Raw genomic sequence first — 20,706 nt, forward strand, 5'->3', positions numbered from 1 at the left:
AGACTCACTTTTTAAAGGTAACTTTCCAGCATCTTTGTCACGTTAAAAAAAAAAAAAAAAAAAAAAAAAAATCTGTTTTTCCAGTAAGACTCCAGACACTAAACTGTGGTGGCAACGAAAATTTTTATTCAACTGGTTCAAAAAATTTTTTAGAATGAATGCATTTAGATGATCAAATAGACTTTAAAAACAAATCTCTGCCAAATAGTTTACTTCTAAACTTCATTTTTTTTTCTTTAGGGTAGAATTAAATACCCATAGCTACGTAGTACCATAAACATGTTAACAGAAGGCTAGTCAACATTGAAAGCCTTCTAAGACTGGTAACTAGATTTACACAAGTGTAAATAAGGGATCAAAACCATGCCATTGACAAAGATAACTTACCCCTGGGCTCCTTGAAGGCTTGTCAGTTTAGTCTTTGGAGGTCCCCGAATACCATTTTAAGTGTTACCATGTTACTGCTGCTGAGTAACAGTGCAAGTGCTAAAATGCAAAATTCAGATGGTACAGGATTTGGAAATCATGCAATTTAGATGCAGAAAAAAAAAAATTAAAACAACGCAAGATCCTTTTACAGATGAAACTGAATAAAACAATGTGGCGACCATAAGTCTAAAGGACGACTTCATTTTTAAGTTTAAAACATGTAACTTGCAAAATGACAAACCTATTTATCATAATCTAATTAGATAAGGGCATCAAGTAAATTATCAGCACAAAAACTTACATTCTTCCATTAGAAAAGGAGCTCAACTCTCATAGAAGTTAGTTACATTTTAAGTACAACAGAGAATATATTATTGCTTTTACATACTTAACAATGCATCGTGAGAGTCTAATCTGAGTTTTATAAGCGATTTTATTCAACATTACTCTATTTCCCCACCTTTGGAAGACAAAGCCCATTTCACTTAACACTTCCACAGACAGACAACCCACCCTGCTAGTTCTTAAAGCTATCAGGCTTCCTAATGGATTTCAGGCACAAGATAATTTGTGGTTTCTTCTACTTTATCCCTATTGCAATTAATTCCACTTTTCAAATCCCCAACTAGAAAGGTGCTGACAGTCCCTTCAATTGATAGGCTTTGCTACAAAGCATTTTAAAATAATTAACATTGTTTTGCCCACTCCTCCAAATCAGAATATTTTTAGAAGGCATGATTTCCCAATGGAGATTTATAACAGGCCATGTAAATAGAACATCACCCAAATGCACAGAGGCACTAAGAAAAAGCTGGAGGGTACTGCTTACCATTTTAGGTGCGGTCACCCAGACTTATTAAAAACTAGATTTAAAAAGAAAAAAAAAACTTTTCACTTTGGACAATGCAAGAACAAATAGCAATTAAGTCTGGGTATCAGGTGTCAATGCATGACAGGTGATGAATCCATTTGACTTGAGACAACTTTTCAAATAAGTTTATTTGAAGCAAAATAAACTACTGCCAAGAAACTTTATGAAAGTTCCATCTCAAAAGGGTCAAAAAAGGGGAATTAACTGCTATGAATTCTTTGCATTCAGGGCTGCAAAACAAAGACACATATTATTTAAATCAGTTTTATTTAAGAATTTCCAACATTGACAACTCTTATAAAAAGCATCCAAGCACAGGACACAGAACTGCAGCAAACAGCATTCTTATGGGTAGCTAACAGACATTAGAACTTCCACCCTATTTTGAGACACCCCGAGCTCACTGGTGAACTCTGCTTCCAAGTACTCCTGCAAAGCACACCACAAGCTCAGTCCATGTTCTCAACCCATCAGCTTCAGTTCACATTACCACACTTACAGATCAATAACAGAAGAGAACACACACCATACAGCATTCACAGCAGTTGACAAAGGGGTAGGGGAAATACAAGTATCGTTTCACTTAACACATTCAGCTAACGTGGGTTATCTAAGAACAAAACTCACTTAAAGTCTTCCAACAGATGTGGATGTCCTTTGAATGCAAAAAACATTCGTACGTTATTTGCTATCATTGCTCTCTGCACACTCTCTCACCAAAGCCACAGGGATTGAGAGACACATCTCTCCAAGTTAAAAAATATCCATTATGCACCACCAAGTCTCTGCACGCGCTCTCTCCTTTTCTCGCTCATACTAGCCTTTCATGCCTCGGCACCACCATCAATCCCACACAAGGTTTCAAAAGTTCAAACAGCCTTCTGGTTCCATATCACAGCCTTGCGTTCATAGCGTTGATACGACTCCATGAAATAAAGAGTAGCGGATAAAAATGGGACACCCACCGTCAAAGACACAGCCTGTGCAGCGTGACGAATTCTTGAATGAGAAAGCATGAAGACAGAAGTATTCCTATGGCAGAATATTTACAGCACTACTTTCAATGAAGTGCTTCTTCCATAAACATTTGAAATGAGATGAACTGCAGAGATTAAATGAAGGCTTCATATTGTACTTTTGTATATGAAGGGAGACAAGTGTTAAAAAACAAAAACAAAAAACAAAAGAACCAAACACTGTGACACCATGATCTCCTAAAAGGAGATTTTCCTAAGGAAAAAATCCATATGGTGGGGTTCAAATTAAAACAAGGAGAAAAGAATGTAGTTCTAACCAATGGTTTCCATTTTGAACATGCAAAGAATTCACTTGACAAGTCCAGGGATAAAATATTACAGGAGAAACCTTTTGATATCAATTGTAGTGTGTCGGTTTACCAATCAGGCAAACAGCAGTTCACTTTCAAACACTCAATATTTCAACCCTTTATGTAACAAAACTTATAAAATTCCTTTAGCTCTTCCTCTTTTTCTAAAGAAAAATGTCAAAAATACTGCTGAATATACTCCACACTGAACAAACCAATTTTGAAAATTCTTAGTACATACGTATTTTACAATATACTTACCATGAGTTTAGAAAAATCTGAATTCCCACCAGTTTATACCAACTAATGATAACCCAATGTCTACATTCCCCAGCCAGAAGATTTAGAATCCATGCTTGAGCCAAAGCCTCCATTAAAACCACTGCCTGACCCTGCATTTGATGCTGATCCCCAACCAATTGCTGCACCTGAATTAGAACCACTATAAGAGTTATTTCCAGAACCAAAAGCCTGATTTGGCTCCCTCTGCATGTTGCCTTGGCTTTGGTTATTACCTGATGGGCCTGACTGGTTCTGCTGACTGGCTAACATGCCCATCATACCCCAGCTGCTCTGCAGAGCTGCCTGGGCTGCAGCCATCATTGCTGGATTAATGCTAAAAGCACCAAAGTTCATCCCTCCACCCATATTACTACCTTGATTGTTTCCCAAACCAGCTCCACCCCCTCTACTGTTACCAAATCCACCCTGATTCCCAAAGCCACCTGGATTACCACCAAATCTTCCACTTCTTTCTAACTGTCTATTGCTATTGTGTTTAGGTTCAGCATTGGATATATGTACGCTGATTCCTTTAATGATCAAGTCCTCTCCACAAAGAGACTGGGCAACCTACAAAAAAATAAGGGATGCAAATAAAGGAGATTAAACCACTGACTCATACATCAAAGTAGCAATAAAACTTAGACTTCAAGCCATCATCTAAACTGGAGAAAAAATAAGCAATGAACACTTATTTCATTTAAAACCATAAAATAGGCTTTAGCTTTAGTAATGGCAGCAGGGATTTTTTAGTTCTTTTTCAAAGGACATGTAACATCCCCACTTAAACCTCACATACTAAAAAAATATCTAAGGGGTTTATCACAAATGTTTAGGCCCATATACCCCACAGCGTACAAGGTCAGAGAGCTTAGCTAAGGGTGGCAATTAGCTGGAAGGGCAAAGTTCCACAGAAATTACCTAATTAGCTGGGACAAAATTATTAAGAGAAAATACCTGATCATCTGCAAACGTAACAAAGGCAAAAGCCCTGAACGGTTTGGGAATGAAGACATCTACCACTTCTCCGTACTGGCAAAAAAACTGCCGCAACTCATCAGCAGTCATGTCTTCCGTACAACGCCCAACAAACACCTTTCTGCTTCTCAAAGGCTCATCTGGGCTTTGCTGGTCAAATTGAAAGGAAGAAAACCATCAGAAATATTTTATGAGCAATGAAAACAGCATTATGGTAGAGGATGTAATACAACCTATCTGCCTTTTATATTAGGTGAGTCATTAAAAAGTAGGTACATTCTTATTTTTTGCATTAGCACTTCTTCTTGTAAGACTTCAATGAAGAATAAAGTTTTAAAGTTGATGAAAGTATATATATATGTTTTATCACCTTTACTGGACTTTATAATTGCTTTACAATGATGTGTTAGTTTCCACTTTATAACAAAGTGAATCAGCTATACATATACATATATCCCCATATCTCCTCCCTCTTGCATCTCCCTCCCACTCTCCCTATCCCACTCCTCTAGGTAGTCACAAAGCACCAAACTGATCTCCCTGTGCTATGCGGCTGCTTCCCACTAGCTATCTATTTTACCTTATATATGTCCATGCCACTCTCTCACTTCGTCCCAGCTTACCCTTCCTCCTCCCCATGTCCTCAAGTCCATCCTCTACGTCTACGTCTTTATTCTTGTCCTGCCCCTGGGTTCTTCAAAACCTTTCTTAGATTCCATATATATGTTAGCATACGGTTATTTTTTTCTCTTTCTGACTTCTCTCTGTATGACAGACTCTAGGTCCATCCACCTCACTACAAATAACTCAATTTCATTTCTTTTTATGGCTGAGTAATATTCCAATGTATATATGTGCCACATATTCTTTATCCATTCATCTGTTGATGGACACTTAGGTTGCTTCCATGTCCTGGCTATTGTAAATGCGATGAACATTGTGGTACATGACTCTTTTTGAATTATGGTTTTCTCAGGGTATATGGCCAGTAGTGGGATTGCTGGGTGGTATGGTAGTTTTATCTTTAGCTTTTAAAGGAACCTCCATACCATTCTCCACAGTGGCTGTATCAATTTACATTCCCACCAACAGTGCAAGAGGGTTCCCTTTTCTCCACACCCTCTCCAGCATTTATTGTTTGTAGATTTTTTGATGATGGCCACTCTGACTGATGTGAGGTGATGATACCTCATTGTAGTTTTGATTTGCATTTCTCTAACGATTAGGGATGTTGAGCATCCTTTCGTGTGTTTGTTGGCAATCTGTACATCTTCTTCGGAGATGTGTCTATTTAGGTCTTCTGCCCATTTTTGGATTGGGTTGTTTTTTTGATATTGAGCTGCATGAGCTGCTTATAAACTTTGGAGATTAATCCTTTGTCAGTTGCTTCATTTGAAAATATTTTCTCCCATTCTGAGGGTTGTCTTTTCATCTTGTTTATGGTTTCCTTTGCTGTGCAAAAGCTTTTAAGTTTCATTAGGTCCCATTTGTTTATTTTTGTTTTTATTTCCATTTCTCTAGGAGGTGGGTCAAAAAGGATCTTGCTGTGATTTATGTCATAGAGTGTTCTGCCTATGTTTTCCTCTAAGGGTTTTATAGTTTCTGGCCTTACATTTAGGTCTTTAATCCATTCTGAGTTTATTTTTGTGTATGGTATTAGGGAGTGTTCTAATTTCATTCTTTTACATGTAGCTGTCCAGTTTTCCCAGCACCACTTACTGAAGAGGCTGTCTTTTCTCCATTGTATATTCTTGCCTCCTTTGTCAAAGATAAGATGACCATAGGTGCGTGGGTTTAACTCTGGGCCTTCTATCCTGTTCCACTGATCTATAATTCTGTTTTTGTGCCAGTACCATACTGTCTTGATTACTGTAGCTTTGTAGTACAGTCTGAAGTCCGGGAGGCTGATTCCTCCAGCTCCGTTTTTCTTTCTCAGGATTGATTTGGTTATTTGGGGTCTTTTGTGTTTCCATTCAAATTGTGAACTTTTTTGTTTTAGTTCTGTGAAAAATGCCATTGGCAGTTTGATAGGGATTGCGTTGAATCTGTAGATTGCCTTGGGTAGTACAGTCATTTTCACAGTGTTGACTGTTCCAATCCAAAAACATGGTATATCTCTCCATCTGTGTGTATCATCTTTAATTTCTTTCATCAGTGTCTTATACTTTGATGAAAGTATATTTGGATTAAGGAAAGTTGATGATTAAGAAATGTCTTGGCAAAGATGATAATGTTCCAAATAAGCAAGTCTTGCTTGCTTGGAATAAGTTAGGCTTTTTAAAAAGATTAACATATTCTAATTGTCTGTATTAACATGTAATTATGTAAGAAATTGTTAAATCACTAAAAATAACAACAGAAAAGGAAGAACAAAACGAAAAACGTTTTAGTTTGGAGGAGCAATGAACTAAATATTTCAAACAAACATATAAAATATTCAGCATGCATTAAGGTCCTGAGACTTTAACAAGGCAAAAGATTTCAAGAACACACCCTGCCACTACATTTTCCAACTGTAACGTTTTATTTTACAGTGTCTTCTAAGTAAGTCTGTCAGCAAAAATGGCCAAAGCAGAGAAAAAAAAAGAGCAAAGTACCTTAGAATTTGGAAGCTTACAGTCACACCATCGTCCATCTATCATATGTCGCTGTGACATTACTTTCACCTGGGTTTCATATTCCGTAAAACGAACAAAGCCAAACCCTTTTGAATGACCAGTTTTAATATCTTTCTTGACCTAGAAAAAAATCATTTAAATTTACTAAAACCACACACACACACGTAACCAACTCAGAGTACATACGTGAAGGGAAATAGTATAAACCAAATTTCTTTTCAGCGCCCCTTACGTATGCACATAACAAATATTAAAAATATCATCGGGACTTCCCTGGTGGCGCAGTGGTTAAGAATCCGCCTGCCAATGCAGGGGACATGGGTTCGAGACCTGCTCCAGGAACATCCCACATGCCGCAGAGCAACTAAGCCCGTGTGCCACAACTACTGAGCCTGCATTCTAGAGCCCGCGAGCCACAACTACTGAGCCCATGTGCCACAACTACTGAAGCCAGTGCGCCCAGAGCCCATGCTCCGCAACAAGAGAAGCTACCGCAGTGAGAAGCCCGCGCCCCGCAACGAAGAGTAGGCTCCGCTTGCCGCAACTAGAGAAAGCCCACATGCAGCAAAGAAGACCCAATGCAGCCAAAAATAAATAAATAAATAAATTTATTTGGAGAAAAAAAAGAAAGAAAACTTATTAAAAAAATATATCATCTGTTGAACATGAAAGCCAGCGTCACTAAAACAACAAGAATTCTGGGTGCTCATTCACTGAAAAACTGTTAAATGAAATCAAAGTTTACCTGAACCATAAGAACTTCTCCAAAGGTACTAAAATATTCTTTTAGATCCTGTTCAGTTGTTTTCCATGGGAGGCCCAACACTATTAAATCAGATGTTTTCTGGACTGCTCTTTTCACCTTCACTGCTGATGAAGCATCTGTTTCATCCATTTTTCTTTTGTTATCTAAACAAAATGAGCAGAAACCTTTCAGAACTTTCATTAAACACTTCGTAGAACACACACCCTCTTCTTCTAGAAATGAGAAGCAAAAACATTCTCAGAACAGTTAAGACGCTGGAAACTTTTGCCAAAGAGTGATGTTAGCTCTCACAGACAGAATAAGAATTGAATAAGTGGCTAAGGTGCTTTTCTGGAGCCAATCTAGGGATTCCAACCTCTGGTTCCATAATGTCTCAAGATTACAATTGTATGTTCTCCCCTCTAAAAAGGTGTATCAAAACAAAAGTTACTTCACTTTCACTTTAAAATACATTAAGGAAAAAAAACAGGTTGAATAACTGTGATACTATCTTTCTGCCTATTAAATATATTTGCGTGATTATTTTAAGGCCTATAACTTGAAGACTACTAAAAAATTAGCAACTTTTATCTCCAGCTGTGGATCTAAGGGTGATTTCAATTTTCTTTCTTTTTGTTTCATTTCTAAACTTTCAGCAATGAACTCACGTTACTTTTGTAATAAAAAAGAAACCTGGACTTCCCTGGTGGCGCAGTGGTTAAGAATCCGCCTGCCAATGCAGGGGACATGGGTTCAAGCCCTGGTCCGGGAAGATCCCATATGCCGTAGAGCAACTAAGCCCATGCACCACAACTACTGAGCCTGTGCTCTAGAGCCTGCGAGCCACAACTACTGAGCCCATGCGCCTCCAGCCCGTGCTCCACAACGAGAAGCCAACACAATGAGAAGTCCGCGCACCACAACGAAGAGTAGCCCCCGCTCGCCATAACTAGAGAAAGCTCGCGCGCAGCAACAAAGACCCAATGCAGCCAAAAATAAATAAATATTAAAAAAAAAAAGGAAACCTAAGGTTATTTTTAAAAAATCAGTATTTGGAAGAGGAACTAAATGACATTCAGACATACAGACCATTTTTTGGAGTACTGTCAGGTTCACAGCAAAACTGAGGAAGGTAGAAACTTCCCATATACCCCCGCTCCCCACACCTGCAGAGCCCCCCCAGCATCAATATCCCCCACCAGGGTGGTATGTTTGTCACAACCATGAACCTACATCGACACATTACTATATAAATGACATTTTAAGTTTGGGTAAATATTAATCTACAGCCAATGGATCAAGAAACTACATACCAAAAAAAAAAAATCAAGTTGATACTATTAAGAATTTTCTTGATATATAAAAAAATTTCTTGATGCAACGTCTTAAATACTGACCAAATAATATGACTTTGTTGCAATATTACGTTACAATAAAAGTAACAGACATGGGCTTCCCTGGTGGTGCAGCGGTTGAGAGTCCGCCTGCCGAGGCAGGGGACACGGGTTCATGCCCCGGTCTGGGAAGATCCCACATGCCGCGGAGCGGCTGCGCCCGTGAGCCATGGCCACTGAGCCTGTGCGTCCGGAGCCTGTGCTCCGCAACGGGGGAGGCCACAGCAGTGAGAGGCCCGCGTACCCCCAAAAAAAAAAAAAAAAAGTAACAGATCTACCAACTAGCACACTCCTACTGCTAAAACATACTCACTTCCTTCGCTCACTTCTACATCTTCATGCTTCCTTTTCGATTAAAAACATCATTGATAAGGGGCAGTGAGAATAAGACCAGAACCCAAAATTATAATTACGACTGCACTAATTCAAGATTTGGGCTACTGCAACTGATGTTCATTTAAGGAGGAAAAAAAAAGATTAGCTGGATGAATGATGTAAGCCAGCAAGGACAAAGACCAAACCAAAATACTGAGGCACTTCAGAAAAATCTGTTTACAACAGACCGATACACCTGCAAAGCGTTCTTAATTCCTTCAATTTCACATCAGCTCAGCAACGTTAGTCCAGATAACTGTTTAAACACACAGTCTTTAAAAAATGTCCTGTAACTTCCAATTTTCACTAATGTAAACTAGTGGTCTTTCAAACTTGTCTGACGGTAACGTTTAAAGAAATACTTGGGCTACAGGAGACGGTTCACCATGAAGAGGCCCTGACCTATGACTTAGAACGAGACACAAACCTATACTTTATACTTTAGCATCACTGCAAAACCAAATGACAACAAACCTTTGGGATAGTTGACAACATACACCAGGTTCCCCCAGCCAGCATCAGGGGCGTGCAGAATTCCTTCTACCAGACGGACACCTCTCATACATTGAGACACTGGATTCCTGTAGCGAAGCCCACATGCCCCTGGAAACTGGGCTGTAACTGTGGACAGCAGCACTGTCCCATCGTCTTCTGATGGTATTTCAATGGGCTCGTCATTCTCATCTTCGGTTACCCGAATATATTCGGACATCTTTGCTTGTCTTGCTTAAATGGAAAAGAGATACGAATGACCAACACTTGTGTCAAAGTATTGTGTCAAAGTAATTATCCCAGCTAATACCACTACCATGTCATTGTTCTGCCAGAAAAATTCTCGGTGTTTGGATTCTTAAAGGTGTTGGTTATCCCTGAAAAATGAGGAGGTACAGGCAAGGATAGCTATTCCTATTAAAATGTAATGCCTTGCTAGTTCATTCATTCATTATTTGATGAGTGCCTACTATCCATCAGGTGCTGCAACTATTCACTGTGTGAAACCACAGTCCCAGCTGGCATGCTGGTTGCAAAGGGGGAGATAAGCAGGAGAAAGAAAGCAAACAAGTAATTATTTTATTACAATCGTGATTATGCTACTGGAAAGTAGTCTTGGGGACTGGGAAGAAACTAAACTGGTTGAGATGTGTGTGAGGGGAACGTCAAAGTGGATTTCCCTAAGAAAGCGATGCAGAAACTAAGTCTTTTGAGAACTAAATAGGAGCAGTGAACGAGATGAAGAGAACAAGGGAAAAGTGCCTCCCTGTTCCAAATCTGGGGACTCTCCAAACTTGAGCCGCAATGACAGCGGCGACAGGTCCTTCGCGACGCGGACCGCCACCTCCCAGAAGCCAGTGCGTGACAACCGTGGGAGGAGTTTTCAAGCGCGGCCGGGGTGGAACCGCTGGGGCACCAGGCCTAAACGCTGTCCTGGCGCAAAGTACGAAGGCACAAAACAGTGCCCGTGCCCGTGCCCGTAAGCCAGGCCAAACCTCTGCCTCGGGCTGCACGGCTCCGCGGGCCCGGCGTCCCTGCTTCGGCGCCGGCAGCCACCCCGCGCCTGGCCCTAACGTCGCTCCCACGCGAGCCCGCTCGGGCAGAATGAAGCAGGCCCGGCCCCACGGCTCCTTTCCCGGGGCGGGGGCCGCCCCACTGCGGGAGCCGAAGCACACAGGGCGTCCTCAGTGAGAAGCGTCCGCGACTCACCCGCTAGGCCGCTGCTAGGAAGCTCGACAGAGAAACTGAAGCAGCGAGGAATCCAAGAGCAGCCCAGCGACCACTTCGCTCCCACAAAATGGCGCTAAGGCCGCCTCCTCCCCCCCTCCGGCCGTCGTCCTGTCCCACCGGTTTCCCGTCCAGAGGGGGAGGCCGCCGCACAGAGACACAACGACCCTTTCCTCAGAGAGTCAGAACGCCCTTCTCGGAGTCTGAGTATAGGGGGCGGACTTGAAGGCTAACAGGGGACCAGAACCTGGGCCTGAAAAGCTAAAAATGGAAAACAATGTGGAGGCGTAGGCTTTTAGCTCCCCCCACGTAGCATAATAGATGGCTTCGCCCGACCAACCGCCGGCCCTGGGTCTCGGCCGGAGCTCGCGCACTTTTAAAGTGCGCGAGAGGCACCTGGGCCCTCCTGACCGTTTCGAGACTGGGGAGGGCAGCGGAGGCCAAGACCTTTTTATCTAAAAAGCCAGCCAGGTTCGTCCTCTCTTCTCTCCCCAGCCAACCTCCACGCCTGGAGAGAATAACGTTGTTCTAAATAATACCAATAATCAATATGTGATTTCAGTTCCCGTTCCACCGATGATATGTCCTAGTTTAATTGGCAACAATCTTCATTTCCTAGTGTACCAGGGTATCAGATTCAATGAAATGCAGTACTAGCAAAGCGCTCTATACTTATGCTTTAACTCATTGAGTCCTCAGAAGAACCTGTAGGGTAGGTGTCATTGTTATCATTCCTGTTTTATAGATGAGGAAACTGAGGCACAGAGGTTAAGTAACCTTGCCCAAGCTCACAGGGCTGTAGATGGTGGAGCTGGGATTTGAACCCAGGCAGTCTGGCTCTGGAGTTGGTGCCTCCCGCTTCTTATAGCCTCCTAGGGAATAAATATTGAGTCCTGCACATCCATCTCTGATACCTGCTGTTCATATTGAGCAGATTATACCTGAACCAACTTGAGGAGATAGAAAGGAGGGAGTGGAGGCAGTCAGAATGAGCTACCCCTACCCACCCCCAGGGGTAGCTCAACACACAGGGCGTGAAGCTGGACAGATGGCCCCTGATGGTCACTAAGGTTTCCAAACACTGGATGAAGTACAGAGGCCTGTCATCACAGTCTACCCATTCATTTTGGGGGAGAAGTCAGTTTTACTACTCCCAGAGCAGGGATTGAACCCGTGCCCCCTGCAGTGGAAGCATGGAGTCCTAACCACTGGACTGACAGGGAATTCCCACTACCCCCATTTTGCAGAAGAAGGAACTGAGGCTCAGAGGCCGTGTAAATTGCCTGAGCATGTCACACTGCCCATAAATTACTGTCCAGGGTTTGTGAGATCCTGAAGCTGTGCTCTGTCCACCTCCCTGGACCATTCTCTCTGACAAGATTGAGGCTGAGGCATTTAGTGTGGGCGACTCCGTGGGGCCTGGGATGCCTGCAGCAAGTGGGCAGAGCTGAGTGTGCAGAAACTGGAGAGAGGTCACACAGGGACAAAACCACAGTCTGTCCCTTCTCCCAGAAGTTTTCAGGCCAGTTGGGAAGACCAGCAAACACAGTCTTGAAGAAGGTAAATAACTCCTTCAGGAAGAAAATTGATAAGGCCAGAGGGAGGCTGGACCCTGGAGTTCTCCCACTCCTAGTGGAATTCGTCTCTGGGTTTCAGCTTGATAGTACTGGTCGTCAAAACTTGTACTTGTTTACACCTGAAACTAACAAAACATCGTAAATTGACTATACTTCAAAAAAAATAAACAACTTCTACTTGTTTGAAATCTGCTTTATAAATTATCTTGGTTTGTTTGCTTGTTTGTTCATATCCCTTACACATTAAGCCCAAAGATTGTTAGAAGGCCAAAAAGTATCTGTTTATTAATTGCTTTCTGAAAATAATGGATCAAAAATGATATATTGAGCTTTTATGCCTTATTCAGTGCTGTGCTAAAACCATACTGTAAAGACATGCAAGAAAACTGGAAGCCAGTCATGGCCTGGATGGAGTGGTCTAATCCAGGTGAGGGTGGTGACAGAATAATTGGAAAACAGTCCCAAGAGGTATAAAGCATGTGGGTGCCAGTGCTGGGCAGATGCTGAGGGTCTGATGGGTTCCCCAACAGCTCTTTGGGGAACTGGCTTCCATATAAGAATGAGGAGTCTCAACTGGAAAGAAAGGCTACTGGCCAGAGAACCAGAGTGGGAACAGACTTCAGTTTGCAACCCAGTCACTTGGGCATGCATGCCTTCTCACATTCCAACCCCTCCCTTGGAGTCCCAGTTCTGCCAGCTCCATGAAGTCAAGTATTCCTGAAAGCTAAAAGAAATGCCAAGGTAATAAAGGTATTTAAATAAAAGTAACTTTATTTTATCAAGATTTAAATTTTTGGGACTTCCCTGGTGGTGCAATGGTTAAGACTCTGAGCTCCCAATGCAGGGGGCCTGGGTTCAATCCCACATGCATGCCTCTACTAAGAGTTCATGTGCCTCAACTAAGGAGCCCACAGGCTGCAACTAAGACCGGGCGCAACCAAAAAAAAAAAAAAGTTAAAAAAAAGATTTAAATTTTCTGTTAACTCCTACATTTTTAGGAGCTGCCTCCCCAACTAGTCTAGGTCTAACTTAGATTTTCCTAAAAAATTTTTTTTTTTTTTGTGGTATGCGGACGTCTCACTGTTATGGCCTCTCCCATTGCGGAGCACTGGCTGTGGACGCGCAGGTTCAGCGGCCATGACTCACGGGCCTAGCCGCTCCGCGTCATGTGGGATCTTCCCGGACCGGGGCACGAACCCATGTCCCCTGCATCGGCAGGTGGACTCTCAACCACTGCGCCACCAGGGAAGCCCTTCCTAAAAATTTTTTACTCTGAAATAATTTAAAACATGACAGAGTTGCAAGAATAGTAGACAGAACTCCTGTGTACCCTTTGTCCAGATTCACCAACTGATAAAATTTTGTCACATTTGCTTTATCACTCCCTCTCTCTCTAGAGATGTATAAAATAATAATAATATGTATAACCCAGTACTGTGCTATTATCAAATTCAGGAATTTTAACATTAATATAAAATTTTGGCAAGAATACCACAGAAGCAGCGTTGTGCCCTTCTTGTACTGCTATTCTCCACTGTAAAAATGCCATTTTCCCCCTTTTGGAACTAATAAATCTATGGGAGGGAATTCCCTGGTGGTCCAGCGGTTAGGACTCTGCGCTTTCACTGCTGAGGGCCCAGGTTCAGTCTCTGGTCGGGGAACTAAGATCCTGCAAGCCGTGTGGGGAAAAAAAACAAACCTATGGGTAGATACACTGAGATGACCCCAAATATCCTGTTTGTTTTCAAATTTTCACCTACTGACTTTAGGATCCATCGATGACTCTTGCCTAATTAGTTACCACTCGAATGGTTGCAAAATGATGATTTTCTAGTTCCATTAGTTCTTTTTTTTTCCCCATTATTTCTTCAACAAGTAATTTTTAAACTTTTTATTCTGAAAAATGTCAAAGTATGGAAAAATCGAAGCAACAGTCCAACTGAAGAACATCAGCATGGCCACAACTTAGATGCAACAACTGTGACTCTTTTGCCCTATTTGCTTCATCTATCTGTGTATATAGCTAACTCTCTGCTTTTGCTGGACCATTTCAAACTAAGCTGCAGTCAGGAAATACTTCAACCTGTATCTCCCAAGAACAGGGACATACTTGGGACTTCCCTGGTGGTCCAATGGGTAAGACTCCACACTCCCAATGCAGGGGACCTGAGTTCGATCCCTGGTAGGGAATCTAGATCCCCTATGCATGATGTAACTGAGAGTTTGCAACTAAGAAGTCCACATGCCACAACTAAGAGTCTACATGTCGCATCTAAGACCCGGTACAGCCTAAATAAATAAATAAATAGTAAAAGATAAAAAAAGAACAAGGACATTCTCATACATAACCATAATACCACTTTTACACCCGAGAAAATTAACAGTTATTTCCTAATATTATCTGACATCTAGTCCATATTCAAAATTTTCACAACACAGTGTCTTTTACATTTGGTTTATTGAGCCAGGATCCAATTAACACATTACATTTGGTTATCATATCCTTTAGTCTTTTTAAATCTAAAATAATCTCCCCACCTAAGGCACTGACTTTTTAAAGAGATCTGGCCAGATAGTTTGTGGAATGTGTACAGCTGACCCTTGAACAACACAGGTTTGAACTGCATGGGTCCACTTATACATGGATTTTTTTTCAGTAATAAATATTACACTTCTACATGATCCTTGGTTGGTTGAATCCGAGGCTGGGGAACCACAGATACAGGGGAACCGCGAATACAGAGGAACCACGGGTACAGATTATAAATTATACTCGGATTTTCGACTTTTTGGAGGGTCGGCACTCCCAACCCCTGTGTTGTTCAAGGGTCAACTCTACATTCTGGATTCATCTGATTGGCTCCTCATGGCATTATTTAGCTCATTCCTCTCTCCTCTATTTTCCTGCACGGTGGAAGTTAGGTCTAAACTCATGGTCACATTCAGGTTAGACAATGGCCAGAACACTTTGTGGGTAAAGGCGTGTACGTCCCATTGCACTCCATCGGGAACACAATGATTGGTTGTCTCACTTTCAGCAGTGCTAAATTTGGTCTTTTGGTTAATATTGTGACCACTGGATCCCTCCACAGAAAAAGTATATTTTCCCTCTTTGCAGTTTGCAAGTAATCTCTGGATACTTTGGCACAAGGAAATATCCCATTTCCCTACAACGTTTTACTTAATGGTTTTAGCATCCACTAACGATCCCTGCCTGTTTCAGTTACTTCACTGGGGGTTGCAAAAAGACAAAATTTTAAATATATCATTTCTTCTACATTCCTTTGTAAAGAAGAATTTTCCTTCATTAACTGGAGATGAACTACAGTTCCCCCTAAATGCTTAACTTTTTATCAAGTTTCAGAGTAGGTTGACCTAATAGTCATCTCCAATGGTAACAAATTAATTTTAATTTTTTCCTGTTTTTTTAGTCACTATGAACTCTTGGAATTTATTTATTCAATGTTTTGCAATAATTACAGTCCTTAGTGTTTTTAATGATCAAATTGTCCTAATTATGGCCTGGGGAAACCCTTTAAACTGGCTTTGTGTTCTTTTGATGTGTTCCCTTCAGTCTTTGAGTACGTTCTTGCTTTCTGGCACAAGAAAGTGTTCCAGACTCACCATATACTTTCCCTGCGCCAGCCCTGGAATCAGCCATTCCTCTAAAGAGCCCTGGTTCCTTTTAGTCAGGAAAGACATTTAGAAACTAGAATCTGGTCATTAGGTGTACTCATTGCTGCCTTGGTTGTCAGAGCATTTTTGAAAGGTAAAATAATATAATACCAAGGCAAGCCATTTTTATTTCGTCATGACTTACTTTCCTTTTCATTGAAGTGCCTTAGAACCTTCCAAAATTAAGATCTGCCTCCCCTATTTAGCCTAGGTCTTAGATTTTTAAAATTATTTTTGTAAAAAGCCAATTATTGCAAAAACACCAATAGCGAAAGACTGCTCTCCCCAAAACCCTCCTATCCCTTTCAGAGGTAACCAACCATTCTTTTAGTTGCTTCTTATGGATTTACTTACATATTTTTTAAATAATAAAGCTATTCTGCAATATTTTGATTCACCTGTTTTAGAAATTATCTGTTGATTTCCTATATGATCAGTGAGGATTTTTTTTTTTTTTTTTTGCGGTACACGGGCCTCTCACTGCTGTGGCCTCTCCTGTTGCGGAGCACAGGCTCCAGACGCGCAGGCTCAGCGGCCATGGCTCACGGGCCTAGCCGCTCCGCTGCACGTGGGATCTTCCCGGACCGGGGCACGAACCCGCGTTCCCCGCATGGGCAGGCAGACTCTCAACCACTGCGCCACCAGGCAAGCCCATCAGTGAGGATTTTTAACTCACACACTCCATTATCATTTCCTCCATCCTCAATATACTTATATCACAAATTTTGGTTAAATACACATTCAATGTTTTCATTATTATGACTACATGAATTTTATTCAATGCTGAACCAAGATGTATCTCTTCTTGTGCAACTTTTTGTTTTTCTTGGAGTTATTAATTCCTTTTTTTTTTTATTTCCCTCCCCCCTTGTTTTTTCATTTGTTCTGTTCTCTTTGAACAGCTACATCTCCCTATACCCTCCAAAAGGTATAGAAAGCTCTTAAAGTTTTCCTTATAGTCAAATCTATCAGACAATTATCATTTCCACTTTTAAGTTTCTTGGAGGTTTCAGACCCCCTTTCCCGGTTGCTTTCTGGGACTTGTATCAGCTGTCATCCTGGGACTTCCTTACATGTCTGAAAATGGCTTTATTCCACTCTCACAGTTGACTGATAGTCTGGTTGTAGACAGAATTTCAGGTTGAAAGTTATTTTTTTCTCAGCCCTTGGAAGATATTTTTCCACTGCCCTCTGGCTTCTCTTGTTTTTGAGAAGTCCATTGTATTCTTGGTCATTCACGTAATCTGCGTTTTCTCTACAATCTTGCATAATCTTTTTACCACTTGTATTCTGAAATTGAAGGTGATGTCTTTCTTTGTCTTCCTGGAGATTTTTTTTCATTCATTGTTCTGGGCATATGGTGATCTTTTCATTCTGAATATTCTTCTCCTTTAATTCCAGAAAAGTTTGTTGTATTATTACTTTGACAGGTTCTCCCCCACTTTCTAAAAGTCTTTAGTTAGCTACTTAATCTCCTGCAATGACTCACCATTTAAAAAATATTTTTTCTTCTGTTTTGCAAATTTTTTTCTACTTTCTGTGAAATTTATCCACCGACCTTACCTTCAGTCTTTCTATTGTATTTTTTTTTAAATTTTGGCATCTATGTTTTTATTTTCCAAAAGATCTTTCCTATTTTCTGATTTTTTCCTTGATTATAGCAACTGTTCTTGTTTCATGGAGGTAATATTTTTAATTTAACTCTCTGAGGATATTAACGTTAGTTTCTTTGATGTTTTCTTGTGTACAACATTATGTCTGTTTCATCAGAATAATTATTGTCTGTTTGTTTGTTTTGATCTTGTCTTTCATGTTAGATGTTTCCTCAACGCAATCTTTCCTCAAAGCCCACAGCCCAGCTCCTTGGATATTTTGGAGTATTTCACAGGGGACTGTTGTTCTGATTCCTTTTTTAATTTCCCCTGGGGCAGAAATTGTGGGTCCAGAGTGATAACATACTAATGTATAATATTTGAGCACTTATATGCTAAGCTATGGTGTGTTTGTTTCATTGTTTTTTGTAAACAAATGTTTTTTATGGTGTTAAATACACATAACATAAAGTTTACTATCTTAACCATTTTTTTTTTTTTCTTAACCATTTTTAAGTGTACATTTGATTAGTATTACATATATTCATTCACATTATGGGCAGCCATCACCACCATCCAGCCCCATAACTTTTTCATCTTGTAAAACGGAAACTCTATACCTATAAACAATAACTTCCCATTCTCCCCTCCCTATCACCCCAGCAACCCCCATTCTGCTTTCTGTCTGTATGATTTTGGCTACTCTAAATACCTCGTGTAAGTGGAATCATGGGTATTTGTCTTTTTATGACTGGCTTATTCCATTTAGCATAATGTTCTCAAGGTTCATCCATGTTACAGCATATGTCAGAATTGCTAGGCTATGTGTGTTTTTTTAAAAAATAAATTTATTTATTTATTTTTGGCTGTGTTGGGTCTTCGTTGTTGCATGCGGGCTTTCTCTAGTTGTGAAGAGCGGGGGCTACTCTTCATTGCGGTGGCTGCTCTTGTGGAGCACGGGGTCTAGGAGCGCAGGCTCAGTAGTTGTGGTGCGTGGGCTTAGTTGCTCTGTGACAATGTGGGATCTTCCCCAACCAGGGCTTGAACCCGTGTCCCCTGCATTGGCAGGAGAATTCTTAACCGCTGCGCCACCAGGGTAGTCCCTATTTCATATAAATTTTACCGAACGCGGGAGCCTTCATAAGAAAACGAAGACCCTAAGAAATGGTCCAACCTGAATGTTTCTATGCTAGGTTTGAGGAAGAGTGAGAAGTCGTGGAAAGCAAGGACAAAGGGTGTGAGGTGAATGTAGTCAACTGGGGGAGACAAAGCAAGGCCTGTTCACTGAGATTCCTCTCAGTGTTGCTCCATCTTAGAGAAAAGCATGCTCTCTTCCTCTGGGTACAGGGAGGGCGCCTCTCACCTGAGGGTATATGGCCTGCTTCCAAGGAGAGTCACAGAGTCCTTCTGCTTCTGCTGTTTTTCTCCAACTCCTTCAGCTTAAAATATCCAATACACCAAGGTGTCATATTTGGCGTAACGTGTCCTGAACCTGTCAGCTCTCTCCAGGCCAAGTGAAGGAAAGAAGCTGAGAAGTCGAGTTGAACCTGAGGAACAGCCACGTTCTCTTGACCTGACTTCCCAGAAACCTACCCAGTGGTCCCACCCCCACCCCAGCAGAGTTCAAGTGCAGCTGAGAGCAGCTGCACCAGCCGGCGGAGCTTGGAGGGAGTCTGAGAGGATGAGTGGAGACTATGAATAAACCAGCCCAGGTGAGAAAAATCATGACGGAGGAGGGACGTGAACTGACTTGGGGTTCTTTTTTTTTTAATTTTTATTTATTTATTTATTTTTGGCTATGTTGGGTCTTCATTGCTGCACGTGGGCTTTCTCTAGTTGCGGCAGTTGGGGGCTACTCTTCATTGTGGTGCGCGGGCTTCTCATTGCAGTGGCTTCTCTTTGTTGCAGAGCACGGGCTCTAGGCACCCGGGTTTCAGTAGTTGCAGCACGTGGGCTCAATAGTTGTGGCTCGTGGGCTCTAGAGCGCAGGCTTAGTAGTTGTGGCTCACAGGCTTAGTTGCGCTGCGGCATGTGGGATCCTCCCGGACCAGGGCTCAAACCCGTGTCCCTGCATTGGCAGGCGGATTCTTAACGAATGTGCCACTAGGGAGGTCCCTAGGCTATGTTTTGAGTAATTTAATTTTTACATTAATCCTACGAGGCAAGTACTACTATTATTAGCGTTGCCCAGCTGAGGAAATTGAGGCACAGGAAGGACACAAGACTTGGCCAAGGTCACACAGCCAGTACATGGCAAAGCTGGGGTTCTTGGCTCCTGAGCCTGTCCTCTTAATCACCTCTAATCAATCACCTTATTTGGACCCCTGGGGCACACGTTTTCTCTCTATTCTTTATGGAAAACGACCACTACAGTATAACATTCATTGACCAGACACTGTGCCAAGCCCTTACCTGTATGGATTCATTCAATCCTCACAGCAGTCCTAGGAAGTAGGTACTATATTTAGTTCTATTTTCCAAAGAACCTTTGAGAGGTTAAACTTGCTCAAGGTCACCAGATAGGGTGGGCAGCTTTAGAATTTCAAATGTAGGGCTCTCTGGCTCCAGAGCCCTCACTTTTTTTTTTTCCTTTTTCTTTTTGGGCCTCAGAAGTGGAGTAGCGTTTATTACCCTCTTCAGTTCATGATCCACCATCCTCTTCAGTCTAGACGAAGTTTCTCTTATTTCATTATTTTCCCTATTTATTCCCAGTCCCTATTTCCTCCCATCCCCCTCCTAGACCCTCACTCAGGTGTTTATCTGTCCTTAAATCTGCATGTGTCCTTGTAAAACAGGCACGGTTTTTCACAGTGAGTGTACGCAGCAAAAACCAGACATTTCTGCAGCACCTACCACAGGACTAGGTGTTATTCCAGACTAGCAGTCAACAAACTACAGCCTTTGGGCCACATCTAGCCCATTGCCAGATTTTATATGACCCACAAGCTGAAAGTGTTTTTACATATTTAAATGGTTGGAGAAAATCCAAAGAAGGATAATATTTTGTGATATGTGCAAATTACATGACCTTCAAATTGCAGTGTTCATCAGTGAGTTTTAGTGGTACCCAGTCTCACTCCTTCATTGCTGTGTTATCTCCGACTGTTTTCATGCTGCATCAACA

At 41.6% G+C, this 20,706-nt stretch overlaps 1 protein-coding gene across 3 annotated transcripts; it reads right to left on the bottom strand.

Annotated features, from left to right (window-relative positions):
* Nucleotides 1-104: 104 nt before the first annotated feature.
* On the bottom strand, nt 105-10,826 carry TARDBP (TAR DNA binding protein). 3 transcript variants are annotated; one of them, XM_024749771.1, is made up of 8 exons: nt 10,721-10,826; nt 9,494-9,745; nt 7,251-7,414; nt 6,485-6,625; nt 3,867-4,037; nt 2,266-3,479; nt 1,259-1,530; nt 105-486 (listed from the first exon to the last, which is right to left on the bottom strand). In XM_024749771.1, the coding sequence occupies exons 2-6, from the start codon at nt 9,729-9,731 to the stop codon at nt 2,949-2,951; spliced, it is 1,245 nt and encodes a 414-aa protein (XP_024605539.1). In that variant the 5' UTR covers nt 9,732-9,745; nt 10,721-10,826; the 3' UTR covers nt 105-486; nt 1,259-1,530; nt 2,266-2,948. The 3 variants fall into 3 exon arrangements, with proteins under 3 accessions (XP_024605539.1, XP_024605540.1, XP_024605538.1); XM_024749772.1 differs by having other exon boundaries at nt 1,259-3,479; nt 9,494-9,741; nt 10,721-10,822; XM_024749770.1 differs by having other exon boundaries at nt 107-486; nt 1,259-3,479.
* Between the last annotated feature and the right edge of the window lie 9,880 nt (nt 10,827-20,706).

Source organism: Neophocaena asiaeorientalis, unplaced genomic scaffold (genome assembly GCF_003031525.2).
Source record: "Neophocaena asiaeorientalis asiaeorientalis breed wild unplaced genomic scaffold, Neophocaena_asiaeorientalis_V1.1 scaffold275, whole genome shotgun sequence".
NCBI classification, from domain to species: Eukaryota; Metazoa; Chordata; class Mammalia; order Artiodactyla; family Phocoenidae; genus Neophocaena; species Neophocaena asiaeorientalis.

Excerpts from the sequence above, each read along its gene's own strand:
- TARDBP (XM_024749771.1), bottom strand. The coding sequence starts at position 9,731 with ATGTCCGAATATATTCGGGTAACCGAAGATGAGAATGACGAGCCCATT. Across the intron at positions 4,038-6,484 it reads GTAAGCTTCCAAATTCTAAG|CAAAGCCCAGATGAGCCTTT; the intron begins GTACTTTGCTCT and ends CAATTTGACCAG. Across the intron at positions 3,480-3,866 it reads TTACGTTTGCAGATGATCAG|GTTGCCCAGTCTCTTTGTGG; the intron begins GTATTTTCTCTT and ends ATTTTTTTGTAG.